General features: G+C 44.1%; 1 protein-coding gene across 1 annotated transcript in view; it reads left to right on the forward strand.

Annotated features, from left to right (window-relative positions):
- The window catches only part of INPP5A (inositol polyphosphate-5-phosphatase A), a 193125-nt gene extending 175510 nt beyond the window's left edge, over positions 1-17615 (forward strand). Inside the window, exons 13-16 of the mRNA XM_084264317.1 lie at positions 11646-11757; positions 15953-16021; positions 17305-17392; positions 17488-17615. Coding sequence (XP_084120443.1) covers positions 11646-11757; positions 15953-16021; positions 17305-17385 — 262 coding nt within the window. The 3' untranslated portion in view covers positions 17386-17392; positions 17488-17615. The remainder of the gene's footprint in view (positions 1-11645; positions 11758-15952; positions 16022-17304; positions 17393-17487) is intronic.
- The last annotated feature ends 1625 nt before the right edge of the window (positions 17616-19240 follow it).

Consider the following 19240-nt stretch of genomic DNA (forward strand, 5'->3'; position numbering starts at 1 on the left):
TTCCCTTATTATTTCTTTTCTTCTGGAAAATAAAAAATGAAAAATTTATACCTTATCATGACGTAGCTGCTTTTCTGTGGTTTGTCTGTATGAGCTTAGTATGTCCTTGTCATGTATCCAGACATACCAGATTTTATGTCTTTAACCGAAGGAGGATGTGACCAGGCCTGTATATTTAGAAATGGCTTCCTTAAGCCTCTTGGTGCCCTTAGCTGGGAAGGGTATGGTGCATCCATTTGTGCTGCAGATGCATCAGACAAAACCCCTTTGTGGCTGGAGGGAGAGGCAGGGAGCACTCGGGCTGCTTCTTGTGCCAGGCTTATGGGCCTAATTACTGAGCGCTGGCATTGAGAAGGCAGTGGTAAGCAATTGTAATGATAACCTTGACGGAGTATTTCAGATCTTGTTTTATACATGATATCTTAATTATGGTCCATTGATTGATTCAGCCTAGGAATTGCTCTCTACTTCTGTTCCTGATCCATGGTGTTTTGCTTTTCCATCACGGGATGCTGGCTGGCAATTGAAGACAGAGTATCCTGGTTAAAATGGCACTGAATACACTCAGCAGTACATTTCACATATCAAAAAATGGAGGATCATTCAGGCCAGTTTTCTCCTTTATCTTACTTGCTTCATCATTGGTGTTGAACAACTAATTGCCCAGTTTGCACACAGGGCTCTGCAGATCTACACCACAGTTGCATTCCTGTCTTACCAGTAAATTTTCCCTCTAAAAGCAGGTTTGAGATTCAGCGCACTCATGAGATAAATGGAAAAGGTCACATCCCTTTGAGTTGCAGCAGACTAAGTTACTTATAAATTCATTTTTTATCAGCATAAACTGTTTATTCTCTGGACTTTATCGTGAGATCTTTCTGATAAGCTGCCACAGCTGGCCTGGGCTGCAGTGTTACCCCTGAGCCAGTGGCACTGCTGTGCTCAGTTGCAGCTGGGCCAGAATCTCACCCTGTGTGGTTTTTGTGGTTGTTTTCACACTGCTGCTCAAGCAGCGTTACAGTGTGACCCAGGAGAGGCAGAAAAGTGCTGCACCACTGCTTACCTGTGCTTCACCTTCCTTCCCGGTGTGACACCAGAGGCAGCCTGAGGTCTGAGTCGTGCTGGCTGGGGAGCTGACGTGGCCAGTGCTGGGCAGCCCGCTCCAGTCCCCCATCAGAGCGCTCTGTATCAAACGAAGACCACTGGTTGTGTAGCAAAACAATAAGCAAAGCCTTAGTTACACTAGCAAGTAAGAAAATGGACTCTGCTGGGTATTATGGTGAGCGTGGGAGAGGGAACACCATTCTTGAGAGGAGAGTCTTGAGTTACACCAGCCCTCACCTGCACGTTCCTCAGCAGCGAGCCCAGTCCCGAGCTCCCACGCCATGGCCCCCAGTGTCAGCAGTGCCATCACACACTCGTGCACGTGTACCAGCACACCTACCGATCTCCAGCAGTGCAGGAACCTGCTCGCGCCCAGTGCCTGACAGAGCTGGTTTTCTCTATTACTATTCCTCTCAGTTATGTGCAAGTATTTCAGAATTTAATTTTAAATTTGAATCTGTGATTCAAGAAATGAGGGTAAACACAGGGCTGCTCTGGACAGGGTTTGGAGCTTTGGTGTCCCCAGCGCTTATGCTCTGGGAAAAGAATGGATTCTTGCATGTTTTAAATGAAAACTGAGAAGTCCTTCTGTTGTAATAATCTGAACAGAGAGGACATTTGTTTACACTTGTGTTTTGTTTTATCTTAATACGTTGGCATCTTTCACAATTAACTGTCCCTGGCCCTCAATTTCAAATGAAGCCATGATAGTCCACAGGTGTGAGTTTATACTGGTAAGAACTTTAGTTAAGGATCAATCACTATTCTTTGCTCTTTAGATCAACCTTCTTACAAGCAAGACGCTGTTCCCAGTTTTCATTCTCCATTTGTATTACCTTCTCCTGAAGCACCGTAAGTCCCGTGTGCTGTCACGACACGGGGTGGTGCTGCTGACTGGTTCCAGTTTGGAGGCAGAGCCAGCGCCTGAGCTCGGCTGCTGGGCGCGGGCTGCTGGTGGCCAAAGCTGTCCAGGGCTTAGGGAAGGTAACACAGAAGATGTTAGGAACAGAGGAAAACAAAACAAAGGGCATGTTTAATGTGCTTTCTCATAAAATACTCTATTTAGAGTATGAAAAATACAGACTGCTTGTTAGAAAAGCCCCTTGAGATCTTTCCAGGCTTTTTATGGAGGGACTTAAAATTCTTGAGCTGTCAGACCTCCTTGGGCAGTTTGTCTTTACACGGAGGTAGCATTTCCTTATGAGCTGGAGTAGAAATTCTTGAGTAATTTTCTGACTCTAGAATGCTGTAATGAAATGGGGATGTATTGCAATGCTTCTCTGATTTTTTCTTCTCCGATTTCATTAGGCTCCTCAAAATCCACATGCTGTGACCTCTTCTGCAGTTACTTTCTTTCCAGCTGATTGTAAACGAGTTCAGGAATCAGAGAGCACATAACTCTTAGCACTTCTTAGAGAAAACATCTCAGGAATCATCACTCACCCGGCCTGGCAAAAAAATAGGTCTTTGTATATTCCCAGCTACCATGTCATGCTTCTTAATACCAGCTGTTAAAAACTGAACCTCATATAAAGGTTTTCTTATGTTCTTTCTAGTTGTGTGCTAAAGGTTCTTAGAAGTAAAATTTTTTATGTCGTAATGACTATCAAATAAAAAGTTAAGTTTTTAATCCTGTAGAGTGGAGACTCAGTAATGAGGCAAGAATGCTTCAAAATATACATATTTTTTTAAACTAATGACTTCTTGCTTGTCTCTAAGCAATAGCACAAAGAATTCTGTAAAGAAACTGAAATACAGAGGCCTCTTCCCCCACCTCTGCTGCTCTGTGCCGAGTCCAGGCAGCTGTGGAGGGAAGCAGAACGTTGCTGCACAGACATCTTCTCACTGTTGGGTGTTCAGAAGAGCGCTGGAACCAAGCTGGTGCCCCCATAACAAGTTAATGCAAATTCCCACTGCTGCCTGATCCTTGGGGTGAGGACCCACCTTTGTTTAAGCTCTCTGTGGGAAGGTGTGGTATGTTGGCCACAAGGCTGCAGAAAAGCACCCTGTACCCACGCTAATATATCTTTGTAGTACTGGTTTGAACTGCTAATTAAATTCTGTAGTCTTGACTTAAATTCTATATTTAGAAAAGCTATTTTCCAAGCTTTACAAGATATAATGACCACTAAAATTCATTGCAGGTTGAAATTTGTCATGAGAGATTTCAAAAGAAGCAGCAGAATGCTTACTTCCCTCCCTTGGGTTCAAAGCACCCTGTCAGGCTGTTGCCAAGGGTATTTTCCTGCCTATGTAGCATATCGACTTGGGGCTATCCATCTGGTGTACAGCAGGCACAAGGGCAAAAAGGGGCAGTACAGAGGCAGAGGATGCTGTCACCCTGCAGCCAGACACCCACCTGTACGGGGAGCGGGCAAGAGTTTTGCTCTCCGGGCTGCCTCTGCAGCTCACAGGAAACAATCGCTGCACCAGGTCTGATAAACAGTTCTAGGAGTGGAGACCGGAGCCTTGGTGTGGTTGATAAGGTGGCAGCTGAATAAGGATTTCTAGAATTACCACCTGGGCCTTAGTTGGGGGTAAATTAAATTGAAGATCTTTATTTTTTCATCTAATCCACATCAAGATCTTTTTTCCCCTTTGGAATCAGTGGTTCACTTGTAAGTTTTCAAACTACTGAGCAATGTGCAAATGACATTTGTTGGATTTTACATAAATACATAAATATTTCCAATCCTACATTAATTTCAGTACATATAGACTGTAATTATATATAAAATAATAGGTCTATGAGAATTTATCATCAGAATGTGTTATAGGTATAAATTGGATTTGTAGATATAAATGAAATGGTATTAAGGCAACACAGTAAATTCATGTTAATGTATACGTAAGCGGGTTCCTGCAGGGCCTTGATATGAGTGTGTGAGTGGTTGCCACCCTCAGGACTCTTTCCAGTCAGCCTGGTCTATGGGAGAAGCCCACGGCCACCTCTGGATTCTCCCACCAGCCACATCTAAAAACAGTGTTTCTGTACCTGTGGAACTCAACAAATCTACTGGTCCTCTCCAGTGCAAAAACTGTGGTTCAGAGTTCCTTTTAACTCGATAAGCATGTGAATCATAGAATCATAGAATGGTCTGGGTTGGGAGGGACCCCAAGGATCATAGAGCTCCAACCCCCCTGCCACAGGCAGGGCCACCAACCTCCAGGCCTGGAGCTACACAAGGCTGCCCAGGGCCCCATCCAACCTGGCCTTGAACACCTCCAGGGACGGGGAATCCACTACCTCTCTGGGCAGCCTGTTCCAGCCCCTCACCACTCTTTCTGTAAAAAACTTCCCCCTAATATCTAATCTAAACCTTCCCTCCTTTAGCTTTAGTCCGTTCCCCCTTGTCCTGCCATTATCTGCTCTTTTAAAAAGTCGAATCCCCTCCTGCCTATATGCTCCCTTCAGGTACTGGCAGGCTGCAATGAGGTCCCCCCGCAGCCTTCTCTTCTCCAGGCTGAACAAGCCCAGTTCCCTCAGACTCTCTTTGTAGGGCAGGTGCTCCAGCCCTCTAATCATCCTTGTGGCCCTCCTCTGAACCCTCTCCAACAGTTCCACATCCTTCTTGTATTGGGGGCCCCAGATCTGGACACAGTACTCCAGATGGGGCCTCACGAGGGCAGAGTAGAGAGGGACAATCACCTCCCTGTCCCTGCTGGCCACTCCTCTCCTCTCCTGATGTGCCCAGGTCGTACTGGATGTGTGCACGGCAGAGCAGCATTCTGGTGATGCAGGGAGCAAAGCCCCAAGGGAGGAGCAGCTTGCTTATTCTGGTGGCTTCACCCCCGGGGAGCAGCCCCAGCATCCCAGCACAGTCCTGTGCCTCACAGCTGGGCTCACCAGAAACCGGCCAAGGGAGAGTCACCTGCCAAAACCAGCCATCTCTCCCAGGCAGCGGGGAAACAGTCGAGGTTAGCCTCTTCAGAGGCCCTTCCTCATGCGGCCTCCCATGGGCTGCGAGCAGAGAGGCAACAAACCCCACTGCCTTCAGCAACAGCAAACCCTCCCTTGATCCTTCTGAGATGTGCCAAAAGAGGGGGCCAGCTGGAAGAGGAGCAGCAGCTTAGCAAGAAACAGCAGGCTGCGAAGGCACGCTCCTGCCTGCAGAGAATGTACAGGCCCCTTCGTTCCTCAGGCCCTGCTCACCCGTTCCCGTACCCCGCTATTTTGGGGCCTTTGTGTAGTGAATGTTCATGTTCTCATCTCATTGCCCTCTGTAATCTAAAGTAGCCCATGGCAACCTTAGCCTTTGGAGACTAAATACAATTGAGAATTTTAAACTCTGTACGCTCTGTCACTCACGGCCTGAAATGCCTGGCCGTGAGCAAACAGCGTAAGGCTGGGAAACAGCCTCTGGTAGTCAGCAACCATTGCAAAGGCGGTAGGTGTGAAAAGAGAAGGAACGACGTTGTGGTCAGTCAATATACAGGTGGGCATTTGTTACCTTTATCACTGCTCTCCATTAATTATTATAATTATTCTTGTAGCTGTTGTGTAGCAAAGATAGGAGCTGACTTTAGCAAGAGTTCACACCCACCTACAAGGTTTGCTTTCAGATAAGTCTGCGTGCAGAGTAATCTCACGTATTAATCATTCTCTTAAAGTGACCTGTTCTTGTTTGTTGTTGCATTAGGCTGTCATGTAATTTACTGGCTGGACATATGTTTGTGTCCTGCATATCCTCTGAGGTATTTGTCTCGAGCAGGCCCTCTGCACTGGCAGTATCTTGGCTTTGATGCCCCTCACCAGGAGACGGGCTGAATCTCATTTACTCTCAGAAGAGTGTTTCTCCTTTGGACTCTCTGGCTCTGGTCCCTTCTACTGCCAGAATCCCGTTTAGCCTGTAATCTATTTATTCTCTACCCTTGTCTTTTGTCCCCAGACCCACCTTTATTCTGGTAGGCTGCACAGTGCTACAGTTTTCTGGTCTGATTTGCACAAGGAGTGAGCTGCTCTGCTCTGCACAGACCAAAGCCATTCTCACTTGTGTTCACTTGTTCCCTCCCTTCTGCAGACACAGTTGAGCACAGTCCTGCACTTTGTACCCAGCCCTCTGGTGCCATTGTACAGGGCCCAGTTGTTACCCATGGGTGTGAACCGGGAAGACAAGATGCTGGTTTTGGTTTTGACAGGCCTGCCAGTGCCCTCACCAACTGCCCCCCATGCTCTCAGAGCACACAGGTCTGCTGCCAGGACTGGAGCAAACAGCATTCCCCTTCTCAGAAACTCGGCAGCGCCCAGCACTGAGTGTTTGGCACTCAGATACATTAATCTGTTGGAACCCTAGATAACTTTTATGCTTGCTTTATCAGTCACTTTTATAAGGCACGATTTTTCTGCCAATTAAGAAGTATTTTCCACCGAATAGAATACCTCCTACTCATTCATGTGCTGTAAAACAACTTTGAGGTATCAGTGAGGCATCTTAAGTTGCCACGGTGTGATTGTCTGGGTTCTTCCAGCATCTAAGGCTGGAGCAAAGAAACAGCTTCCCAGCTGGAAGCAAAAAAGCGAGCTGCCATTTCCTCCAAAACAATGATAATGTTATAATGTAAATGATCTTCACTCAGCTTTTAGCTCCATTTCTCTGCTCACATTAAACCAGTACAGCTCTCACATTTATTCTCAGTAAATTTCTGAATTAAAATCAGGTGTGGGACTGGGTAGAGGTACCCAAGTGAGCAGTGCTGTTTGTTTTAAGGAATTGTAGCAAAGGCAAAGAGGGAGGAAAGTCAATTAAGTAAAAAGTTTCAAGGGCTGGGCATCACTGTCAGGTGAGGATTACAAACAGTGCTGCAAGCAGAAAGCAAAGACTGTTCTAAACAGACTATGGTCCTTGCTGTTAGCAGGATGCTCATTGCATCCTTGTTGGAAAGACTGTTGGAAAGTGTGGCAGTGCAGAACCCACTCCCTGTCCTGCCTGTTGCCTCAGCTTTGCAGTAATTTTTTTCCAGTACAGGCATTTGTAAATTGTAGTCCTAATTTGCTGCGAGCCAGGGGCATTCCCAGGAAAGCATTGTAGCTCGCTCACAGCCATGTGCAGTAACATCAGACTTGCACTGAAACAAGCCAGCACCAGGTTGTTCCCAACAGCCCAGTGTCATTCATCATAACATCACAGGCCCAGCAAGTCCATAAAAAAGAGCCAGAGGAAGACAGCGTCTCCTGAACCTTTGTGTTTTGTGTTGTGTCCAGAGTTATGGCTTGAGTCCTGCTTGTCCTCCTCACCCTTTCTGCTGGATTGCCCAGGAGGTCCCCCCTTTTTGTTGTCACCTCTGACTCGATTGCTGGGTGTGATCACCATGGTGGTAGTGTAGCCTTTACAAATGGCAGCTGTGTAACACATTGTACTTTAACTACTGTGTTTGCAGGGCTGTGTTTACCCTCCTGATGTGGTGTGAGATGCCTATCAGGGCCAGTCAGCTCAGCAGAGCATCCTGAAGGCTTATGAGTAGTTCAGTACATATGAAGCAGCTAATTCAATCCAAACAGCAACATGCCTTACTGCTTGGCTTTAACTATCTGCTGCCTGAGATGAGCATATGAAGACAGATGACATGGGGTCATTTGTTGGGAAGAGAACTAGGGAACCCACATCTGCCTTTCAGGGAAACACAAAGTGGTAATTCAGCTTGAGAGGAAACTAACGATCTGGAAGGGGACAAAAATGATATGGTCGAATGGCATTTTACTGAAACCACACTCACACAGTGTGAGCTGGGACCCTGTCAATTAAAAGTATAAAAAATACTTTTCTTTATATCTTTGGCCTTAGAACTTTCAAAGCGCGCAGAGCTTGAGCTAGCAGCCTCCATTCACTGTCCTTGAGGCAATCAGAAAGTGTCACAGAGCTAGAGGTAAGCTGGTCTAGCCTCTTTTTAGAAAACCTGAAAATAGGAAAAATTTTACTTATGGAAGGTGGTTGGGATTCCTCCCCTTATGAAGTTTTCTCTCTATGTGTAAATAGAAAGGTTAACAGTGAGGACTCATACCTGAGTTCAATACAAACCAGACCCAATCAGAAGTGGGTATAGGCTCTTCTCATGAAGAGCTCAGTTTTCATTGATACTTTGTAATTCTATCCCATCTCAAATATTTCATATTAGAAACAATTCAGTCATACAAAATGTGGGGACAATTAACAGATGAAAAAGCTGGTTTTGAGTAGGAGGTACTTCCACTCCCTGAAACACGGTAAATTTGACTAAGCATCGGCATGGGTCTAGACATAGGAAGCAGAGATTTTCAGAATCGCTTTTATTGTGCTAAAAAAAGATAACACAGCTTGATTTTTTCCCCACTGTTGGCTGGTGGGTGTTGTCAGACTTCTACAGCTGTCTGGGAAAGCAGAATCCCTAAAGCCAGGCTGGGGCACACTCACTGTGTGCAGGAAGGGCTGGAAAGCAGAACTGTGCAGGAGAGGCAGCTTTCAAAGGCTGCCGAAGGGAACTGTTTCCTGTCAGAAAGTACCTCCCACCCATCTCAGTTACACGTTGCATCCCTCCTTACACCAGAGAAGAGTTCACTGCCTTGGCCCCGACTGGACACAGTTGTTGAGGAGACATTGCTATACTGTGCTGTTGGCTTGCGAGTCAGGACACTGCTCACAGGTTGGCTTATGGTGTCAGAAGACTTTTCACCCTACACTAAGTATTTGTGTAAAGGTGTCCAGCCATCCTTGGTGACAGTTGTCACCAGCGGTAATGTTACTGATGCTCCTGGCAGTTCCTTTTCCCCAGGCAGTTGCCAAGTGGCTCTCTCATCCTTACGAACTCTGGTACCGGCAGTTCACTGGACAGCCTGCTCCTTATTAACAGAGCTACAATTCCTCCAAGGGTTTGGGTAAATTCTGACCACACTGAGCATTATATTCACAATGTCGCTTTAATTAGTACCTATTGGAAGTTTTACTCAGGAAACCCACCTGACAGTAATCCTTCTGGGTAAATAAAACGAGCCAACCGAAACAAAAGTGTGTGTGGCAAGGTGGAAAGGCAGCTAGAAGGAGCATCTGGAGAAAGAGAAATCCTGAACAACTGCAGAGTAACAGTACGAGCCTCTGGCCTGATGCTCCAGCACTGCCTGTCCGTCAGCCAGAGGCGCATGCAGTCAGAGTGTATTTGGCATAACTCTGCTGGCTGGTGTGAGAGAACAGCAGAGAGTAAGACTGAGTTTGCCTTTACTTACTCAGCTAACATGAGTGGTTAAGGTTCTGAACTTCAACATTGTTCCTGTGTCAAACAGTGTAGAAAAGTTGTTCCATGTGGAACTCCTCTTTCTTCATTTGTATTTTTAGATACATATAATACAGTGTATGTAGAAAAGAAATGTAGCCACACTGAATACTCCATTTAGGAAGCGTAAACAGCCTTATCTAAAGCACCTGTATGCATTAGCATTGCATGTATTTAGCTCTTACATTCAGGTGGTACCTGGAGGTATCTGTTATGTCATCATTCTGACATGGGCACTTGGTGCTCAGTTTTCCTTTCACTGCACAAGATGAATTGTGATTGAGGCAGAACGTGACTGAGAAACGCTGCGTAGTCACAGGGCTGAGAGCTGGGTCTGCCTTTCCTCTGCTGCAGGCACAGCTCTGATGGTCAGGGCTTGACAATGCACGCAGGGAGAGGTGCTGTGATGCTCACCCTCTGGGAGATCCCCACCTGCGGTTTTAACTTCCGATTATTTGGCGGCAGGGTGTATGTGCCTGTCTGTCTCCTCTGTTGATGGCTTATACTGCCTGTTTTAAAGTCCCATCAGCTGGTGGGAAGGCATCTGAAAGACATACACCACCATACAAGGCACCAGAGTATCCGCAGGGGAAAAAGGCCGTAGGCATGGTCCAAGCAAGGGAAAGCTTTGGAGTTGACAGGACGATTCAGTTCTGGAAGCAGACTCAGTGTTGTCCTTCCACTGTTCATGTAACTGCGGAGCAGGACGATGGAGACTGGGTTGTCTGGGAGGCCTTATTCTGGAGCACTCTACATTTGGCAGTGTGTTTCGTGAAAATTTTTTCAGTGATTATTTCAGAAACCTCAAATAGAGGTTTTACTTGCAAAAGTCTATTTAAGATAAGTGGCACATAGAAACTCCCAAAAATTCGGAGTTGTATTTAGCTATGACCACTTTTTGAGACCATCTGCCAAAGAAACCTGCTTATTCCAAAGAAAGTAACTGCTACCCCTTTGGACATGGAGGAGGAGAGCAAATGGGGCTTGGGTTTGGGTTTTTTTTTGAGTGTATCTAGTTAGGATTTTTTATGATGTCTCTGTCAGAATCTCCATATGAATGGGACTTGCATAAGCCAAAGAGGCAGGGGGGGTGAAGAACTCAGTAGAGTACAGCCAGACCTGATGCTCCACGCTCCAGCCTGAAGGAAAGGCGCTGCTGTATAAAAACAGCAGCTTGCCCCGCTTAGCTGTATTAAATTATTACCTACAGATCATTCTGTCTGGGTAACTTTTGCAGCATTTATTTTCATCTCTGTCCCAGCCATTGGAAATTTGATTTGTCAGAGATATTTGTAAACTCCAGTAACTTCCTGACTGGGTGATCAGCACTAAAGACCCTGAAAAATCGTCAGAAATTTTCACCCTGTAAAAATGTTCAGATCAATAAACCAAATTGATAAATACCATTTCGCAGCATGCAGGCTCTCAGATGAAGTACTCCAGCATGTAGCAGTAACAGATCATTCCAGGTATGGAACATGAAACTGTAAAAGCCATGCAGTTAACGCTGTAAAAGGGAGGACTGTAGGAATGTGATTGATTCTTACACCTTATGTCATAACAAGTAGCTTCAGTTATATGGGGTTCCTGGGCAACTAAAGGGGTTACCAAAAAAGTCAACCCTTAAATTACAGACAAAGAGCTTCCACCATCAGTAGTATTACATCATCAAAACACTTCACAGACGCTCAGAAATAAGCTGTACTTCTGTATGTCAGTGAAGCAGCAAATTGAATTCTCATAATATGTTTTGAAAATGAGTCTTGTTAGGTTTGATGAGGTGGAAAAGGTACTGAGATCACTGGTTTGTTCCAAGACGTTCAGCACGCTTTTCTTGGATGTGTGCCATGGCTAATCTTTTTAATGGCAGTGTAGCTTGTAAACCCATTTGGCAGAAAGCTGTATGTCTCCCTTTCAGAGCATCACGCCAGGCAGGGTGGTAAATAAGTTTCTCTTCAAGCATGCAAACCCTTTTGTTACAATAGCAGAAATTTTATTTCAACACACACGGGGAGAACCTTGGCATTTCCTTTATGAATTCAGTGATGAGCAGAGTAAAATGTAGTTGTCATTTTCAATACACCCATAGGTATCCGTGTAGGTACTACGCTGTGGTGCTGCTCAGCCCCACCCCAGTGGGATGGGGCAAAGAATCAGAGCAGTACAAGTGAGAAAACACGTGGTGTCTAACAGAGCTGCTTTTTGCTGGTTAAATTTCTTAATTAGTGGTTGTTTAAGCCAGAGGTTTCAGGCTGCCTTGCAAGATGTGGCTGAGGACTGTGCCTGTGGTTTGTCTGCAGTTACCCGTACAGCGAGGACTCCAGCCAGGGAAAGCAGTACATGAACACGAGATGTCCAGCCTGGTGCGACAGAATCCTCATGTCCCACTCAGCCAAGGAGCTCATTCTGAAAGTAAGTACAGACCTGCAGCCACCCTGCTGCCTCTCGTGTGCATCTTCAGCGAGGTTGGTAGGGCTGATATACTCCTGCTTGCCCTTGAATTGTCAGCTGCCTGCAGCTAAGGCTGGCCCAGCTGGAGACAGTGTATCGTGGCCATCACCAGCTGCCAGGCCTCAGCGCTCCTCGTGGATCTGTCCCGGTTAACCCGACAGCAGTTCTGAAGGCACGAGCTTTCACAAATGCTTCCTTCGGTACCTGAGCTGCCAGTGGTGGCTGCCTGCCATCTCTGCTCTGCTGCTTCTGTACTGGGATGTTTGTGAATGTGCCTGCTTTAAAAAAAGAGTAACAAGAAAACCCCCCTCTCCCAGATCCCCAGTCCATCCCCCAGTAACATCAGCACAGCAACGGCCTTACACGGGTTCAGCACAGAGGCCGACCAAAGGAACTAGGAGTGGCTGTGGGCTGAGGAGGAGTGCTGGGGGAAGAAAAGCTTATAGAGGAACAGCGAGGTGCCTGAGCTACAGGCGTGGTCGGTACGGGTTCCCTCTGCTGCTGATGGTGAGAACTGGAGTTCCAGGAAGGTCCCAGAACCTTGATGGGCCCCATCTCCTTTCACTGTCTTCTGAACGAAGGCAAGGTGCTCCAGCCGATAGGCTGCTACCTGGGGTGCAATTAAGTGCCTGGATTCCAACAGTATTAGAGCTTTAAAAACACAACCATGCTCATTTTTGGAAAAGTTCCTCTCAGAATTTTGTCATATAGAGGTAATCTTGATGATGCTGTTTAATCTATCCAAGGTTAAATGACCTAAAAATAGTTCAGAAGCCTACCAATTTTCCTTCTCCTTCATTTTCTCTCTCTCCTCCTTACTGTGCTCTGCTCTCCTCCTCTCCTTGGAAGCACTGGCCAGGTCAGCCAGCTACACATGCCAGCTTACGCTGACTCTTTTTTCCTGTGTGCTTGTTCTCGGCAACTGGAGACCCGTCCTGTTTACGCTGGCTATCGGCTGTTCCTAAAGGACTGAGAACACATCAGGAAATCAGTGTCTGATACCAGATCTCACCCGAGCCCTGAGCTCATTTTTCCTGCTCTGCTAGCCGTGGCTGGGAGCGCGATGCAAGAACGAATGTGCTGTGACTGTTCGGCACCGCTGCGTGGAGGTTATCTTGCTGGCCAGGTCTATGACTGTCTCAATACATAACAGACTAACCAAACCCAGCATCGCTCAGAGTCATGTCTGTCTCTGTACTTTTGTGCATAGCTAATAGGGTTTAGTGGGAGTGAATTGCAGAAAATAGTATTTGAAAATAAATCCATATTCTGCAGCTTCATGGCGCTTTTTTGGGGGCTTAAATTAATCAAACCCTTGAAACTTGCTTTCCTGAAGTTCATAAGCTCCCGTTTCTCTCTCTCATTGGGGTTATTTATCTCATGATTAGACTGTTTGCTTTGCAGTATATAACTCACTGAAAGGCTAACGTTTTTTTCCATAGCTACTCAGAATTCAACTTGATGCACTTCCTCACACATTTTAATGTGTAGGAAGTATCGGCACGACATCTTGGAAGCTTTGACTGGAATTCCAGTCACTGCATGGACCACAGCCTTTAATTAAAAATATGTGAAGGAGAATAGAGTCTTTATAGAATAAAATATTAACCTCTAAATCGAAGTAATTTTATATTCTTATGCATAAATATCGTATGAAAAAGTGAGACTTTACCCAAAATATTACAGATAATAATACTTGGCGCTCTGAAATTCCTAAAGAACAAAGGATTAAAACCATGGAAAGAGTGGCCAATGAGGGAGGATTTTTTTTTTTTAAGCTATGAATAAGGAGATAGAAGTGTACACAAAGGCTTGAAGAGTGTAAACAGCACAGAGGGAAAGGAATTCTTTCAGATTATCTAGGGGGGATATAACTTGGATATAATGGGAGAAAATTAAACAGAGGAAAACAAAGTTAAAGCATTAAAGAAATTTGTAACTGTGCGGTCGCTTCGCCCAGTTCGTAGTCCTCATGCAACAGAAACCGAGCCTGCTGGATCACCCAGAGCTTCCGTTTAAAAACTGGGTATGGTTTTGCCTCTGCAGCTTTGCATTTGCAAGTGATGAGTACAGCGTTCGGGACATCCCTGCAATGCGTATGCAGAGGTACAGCTGTAGGTGAGGCCAGACCGGCACGGTGCCTTAACTCAGGGAGCCTGCACCAGTAAAGGAGTTAGCTTATCCAGCCCAAAACCAAGCTGTGATTCTGGCCCATAAAAGTTAATTAAAACACTCAGTAGAAAAGAATGCTGAGCTGATAGAGGAAAGGGCAAAACGACCTGACAGGTTTCTGTGGTGATACACAGTGAACAGGGTTTGCCTCACCATAGAGAGTTTATTCCATTGCAGAATTTATTCCAAGCCTTAGAGGGAACTGTGAAGGAAGTAAAAGCAAATTCTAATTAACTGATTGTACTGTAACGCATCCTTAAAATAGCGATGTCTATCTGTTTTTTAAGACTCTTTGGCTGTAACTAGCTATTGAAAATTCTTAGGCAGGTAATCATTCAGCTGTATTCATTTTTCTCACAGGCAAATAAAGAACTTACTCTTCTGTCTTAGAAATTCTGTGTTTTATTTGGAATAAAAATTGTAGCCTATCTGCATTTTAATCCTATCCAGAGGAAGGACAGCAAGCACAAACTGCCCCACTGTACAGTGCATTCAGCTACACTGTAGGCATTACAGATTGTACAGACATGGGGCTGTAAACAGCTTTCATGCAACATCATCTATCATGCTATGGTCGGTTACCTCACCATCATGTTATTTTATGCTTCCTGAGCCCTAAAACACCAAAGGTTGCCCACTGCTAGGGAGCTGCGTTGATGCCTGATAGCATGAAGTAATGAATGCTCAGCCAAGTGTACATTGTTTCTGCTTGTGCACCGCTGTAATTTGTTTATCTGTCTAAAGATTATGCAGTTGAAAATCCACAATTTTATGCTGCCTTTGTAAATTATCAAGTCGCTTTTGATGAATGTATCCCCACTTCCGATGCTAGTGGCATTATGATCTTGAAATATTGGAAAGTGCTCATGCATACAATGCAGAAGGTTATGTTTTTATATTTTTGGCAGACAACCGTGCTATAAAGTAAATCTGACCTTAAGCTTCCTTACTGCATTAAAGATAATTCAGTTTTAACTTTATAGTCCTAAATGCTACTGTTTATATAAAGTTATTGCACAGTCAGACTTGACTGATTACAGATGAGAAAGTCCTGACTGCTTCATACAAAATAAATTAGTATTGCCAACTAGTTTAAAGCACGTCTGTGGTTGTGTTAGAGACCTGAGAGTGTGCAGATAGCAGATTTAATTAGCTGATAGGAAACACTTAGCATAATAAGAAATTGTCCTGTATGGCAATGTATTTGTGTTTACTCCTGAAGTGCTGTGCTAGAGAATCAAACCAGAGTCTGAAAGTCTCGTTCCCTGCAAATGGCAGAAAGAGGAGTGCATTTTATTATTCATTAAGCCAAAATGCTGGAAAAGTCAGTGTTTAAGGATAAAGTTCAACATGGGGCAAAATGAAAGCAATTCGTAATGGAGACTGGAGGAATGTCATATTCCCTTTGCTGCTGGTTATCTTAAAATCACTTAATGCTTTTTTTCAGGTGGGGGAATGTATCTCATAGAAATCATTAAAGATTATACTCATGAGTTGTAAATAACTCGTTCATCTCTCTCTTAAATTCACCTATACAAAGAAATTAAGTGCTCTTTCCAGGCAGTGTGAGTGAAACAATATAGATCCCACCTGATTCAGTAAACATTGTGTGGGGTTGCTAAAAAAGGACTGGTCAGACCTGCTAGCTGCGTTTCACTGGCAGAAGGCTAGAACACAGGACCGACATTGATATTCTCTGCCAACTGTCACTTGTCAGAACTTATGGAGGCCCAAGAACTGCAGAGTAGATGTGGTGATTTACATGGACAAATGGCACAGATCACTGCCAGCAGCACCGATTCAGCAGGGTGTTCCCCTGGAGAAGCTAAAAAAAGGTGCCTTACTGCCTCTTCATTCAGAAACTGGTTTGAACTGTTTGCATAACTTATTCCCACATTTCTTTCTGTTTTGGTAATCTGGAGAATACTTGAACTGACTAGTGTTTAACTGTGGCTTCTGTTTTGTTTTGGTTTTTTTTAACTAGTCAGAAAACGATGAGAAGATAGTAATATATGACCACATTGGGCCAAATGTCTGCATGGGGGATCACAAGGTAATTCAATTACACATTTTAGTATTGTATCTTGCACAGCTTTTTTATTAAGAAGGAGAATGCATGCACTGTTTTCTGTTCATTTATATTTAAGTTAAGTATATCTCTGTCCTGTTTTTAACTTAAAGCCTCAAAACTGTTTTAAACCTGAATTCTGTGGGAATCAGCCAGTGTATTAGGTACTTGTGTGGAAGCAAGGAAGGAATAGGGTGATGATGTGTGCTAGAGTGAAGGCATGGTGCAGTACAAAAGGAAGAGCAGCAGTTAGTCTGTGCAGTTAGGACTATTCTTGTGAAACAGAAACAAAGATGTTTTCCTTGGGTTGTCAAAATCACTTCCAAAACATAGTTCCCATTAATTTGGTGCCTCGCTGCATATGAGCAAAATAACATGTCAGCAGTTCCAGGCTCAGGCAACAAGTGAGAGAAAGGCTACAGAGTTACATAAATGCCATTCGTTACAGTGAAGAGAGATACATTAATTTTATAAACAGCCTTCTCTGCTGAGGATACCATGTGGGAAGCTAACTTAGAAATACAGCAAACGGAGTATTTGCTTTCCTTGAAGAAAGCTGGGTGAGGAAGACGAGGTGACCTCTGAAAGCCTGTATAATGACTATATAAAACCTATTAATAGTAAATTACAAACTTGCAAAAGCTTGTAATCTGTACACCAGTCACACAGACAGTGCTAAGGCTCTTGAACCTTATTCAGTGATGGGTGGTGAGTAAATGCGTGCATACAGGTAAACCCAGCTTCACAGATACACAGCCTATACTCACAGTCAGCGTTCTCATGTGGCAGAGCATTGTTTTGATGAGGAGTGATGCACTTAAGAGACGTGTTCCAGAATCACCCATCTAGTCAGATTTTAAGATACAGGAGTTGGAAGATACAGTGAGATGGAAGTTGTGTGTCAGCAGCCGAGGACAGGCAGTTCGAAACCAGCAATTTCTGTGCCTTTCTCACCCATGGACTTGACACGGATTTTTTAGCCTGGCACTTTGAGTGGTGCTGATTCTGTGGTGATGGGGAGTTGTGCATGGGACTCAGGCTTCTCTCAGAAACCGCAGGCAAATTTTCCCCTCAATTTTGGTGGGAGCAGAGGTCTGTAGGGAGATGGTGCAGTTCTCTTGTGCGTTTTGCAGTTAGGCAATTAAAAAAACAATTGCAATGTTTTGTTTCCAGTCATAGAGGAATCTTTGTTATTTGCTACTGAGTGTAAAAAATAATGTGTTTATATTTCAAATGTGTAACTTCTATTTTTCCCTGACTTGCTGCAGCCTGTGTTCCTGTCCTTTCGAATAGCTGCTGGGGCAGGTAAACCTATTGCAAATGTGCACAAGTGTTGTGTCGTGCAGTGATGTGGTGGTAAATATCATTTTTTTCCCCTTTACGTTTGTATTTCCTACATCATTTCCCCTGTGTTTATTTTTCTTTTTAAAAAAATGCCAATTCTGCAACAGGAAAAAGATGCCTGCGGAACGAGAAGATTTTCCGTGAATCCACACTGTAGCAGGAGGGGAAGGGATGCCCAGTGTCCCAACACACATAACCCTACAGCTGTATTGATAAACCAAGTCCCGAGTGCCACATTTTTAGACTGCTGATCGTACACTATGCTTCAGCATCTGGACTCTGTTCGAGAAAAGCCTCACATACCTCACTGTCTTGTATGTTCATGTGACATCAAGTAGAAATGTGGAATTATTTTTTATATATATGTCACGATTCTGTTGCCAAAACTCTAAATAGACAGCAGAGATATTATGTATTTTAGATTTCACAACCTTCAACTTTTAATAAGTGTTTGTCCATGTGGAAAAGATATTTCAGCATATTACATACTTTTAAAGATGTCATGCCTAACATTATATATCTTTACCACTTTGGGGTTTTGTACATTGGATTGTATAGATAGAGATATCGATGGTTTTAAATGGTATTTTCTTTGTCGACCAAGGCATACGGTTTGTGTTTTAGTTTTAGCATTTTGTTTTTTCATTTTTATAATTTTTTTCTGGTTATTTACTATACTGCCATGTTACATGGTTTTTGAATTTGAATCACACAGCAGCTGCTTTCTATACATACATATATGTGTGTATATATGTATGTATGTGTATATATACACAGATATATAAATAATTTATAAACCTGACCAAAACTTACGCTAAATATACTTTCCAATATGAATGCTTGAGAGTGCCATATCAGCAGTTAGTGTTGGAGTCTTAGCAGGTTTAGTTCCGTGTACATCAACAACCAACATTTATATAATAAATAATATATAGCAGTGCCATCCTGGATACAGATATATAGCATACTATATAGCACATATATTAGTAGTTTCACTTTGTTACTCCTATAATCCCTTCTTTCTATGTAATATTAAGGATTGAATGTGAAGTTCTTAGGTAGGTTTGGGTGTAACTTTCCAGAATTTTGTAAACTGTTTTTGTCCGTCTTTTGTTACTGTTTTATGGTGCCAAGTATTCTATATTGAAACAATAACAACATGGGAGAAGAAAATAATAGTCTGCTTCAGGTAGCAACTGCATTGGACACAGACTGTATTCATACAGCATTAAAGGAGAAAAAGAGACTGTAAATTTTCCTGGTTAGTAGCTGAGCGCAGCCGACAATATAATCTCGTTACCAACATTTCTCTCCCACCACTAAATACAACATTAAAAGGTGATTAGGGAGTCTGTTGATGAAACACAAATGTATGTTTTATTGATTTAATTTAGAACACTACAGAGTTCATGGACTGTGTGATGGCATTAGATTGATGCTTGATTTCGGTATAAATCACTACCATTGGAAACTGTTTGATGTCCACTTGCAGGATCTGTCCTCAGCAGCACGGCCTGGGGGTCGGTGCTGTTGCCCAGCGGGCGTCTGCAGCCCGGTGTCCTTCCTGTGCCACCTCGCATTATAACCACGCAGTAACTCTACTTAAGCCAACTCAACTCATGGTAACTTCGAAGGCCTTTAGAAACGAGTACTCTGGTTCTCAAGCAATAAAAACTGATCATGGTGAATGAGGCTGTGTCCGTGCCATTAATCCGGCAGCTGGGGACAGCGGGGCTGTTATTAAACTCTCACCTTTCTTACTAATGAGCTACCTTCTGATTCCCGCCAGCTCTCAAGGGCCGCTCTGCGCACGGAACACTCCGACAGGCCCCGGCCCCGGCGTTAGGGAGCTCAGCCCAG

The sequence above is a fragment of the Gallinula chloropus genome (assembly GCF_964237585.1).
Source record: "Gallinula chloropus genome assembly, chromosome: 5".
Lineage (NCBI taxonomy): Eukaryota > Metazoa > Chordata > Aves > Gruiformes > Rallidae > Gallinula > Gallinula chloropus.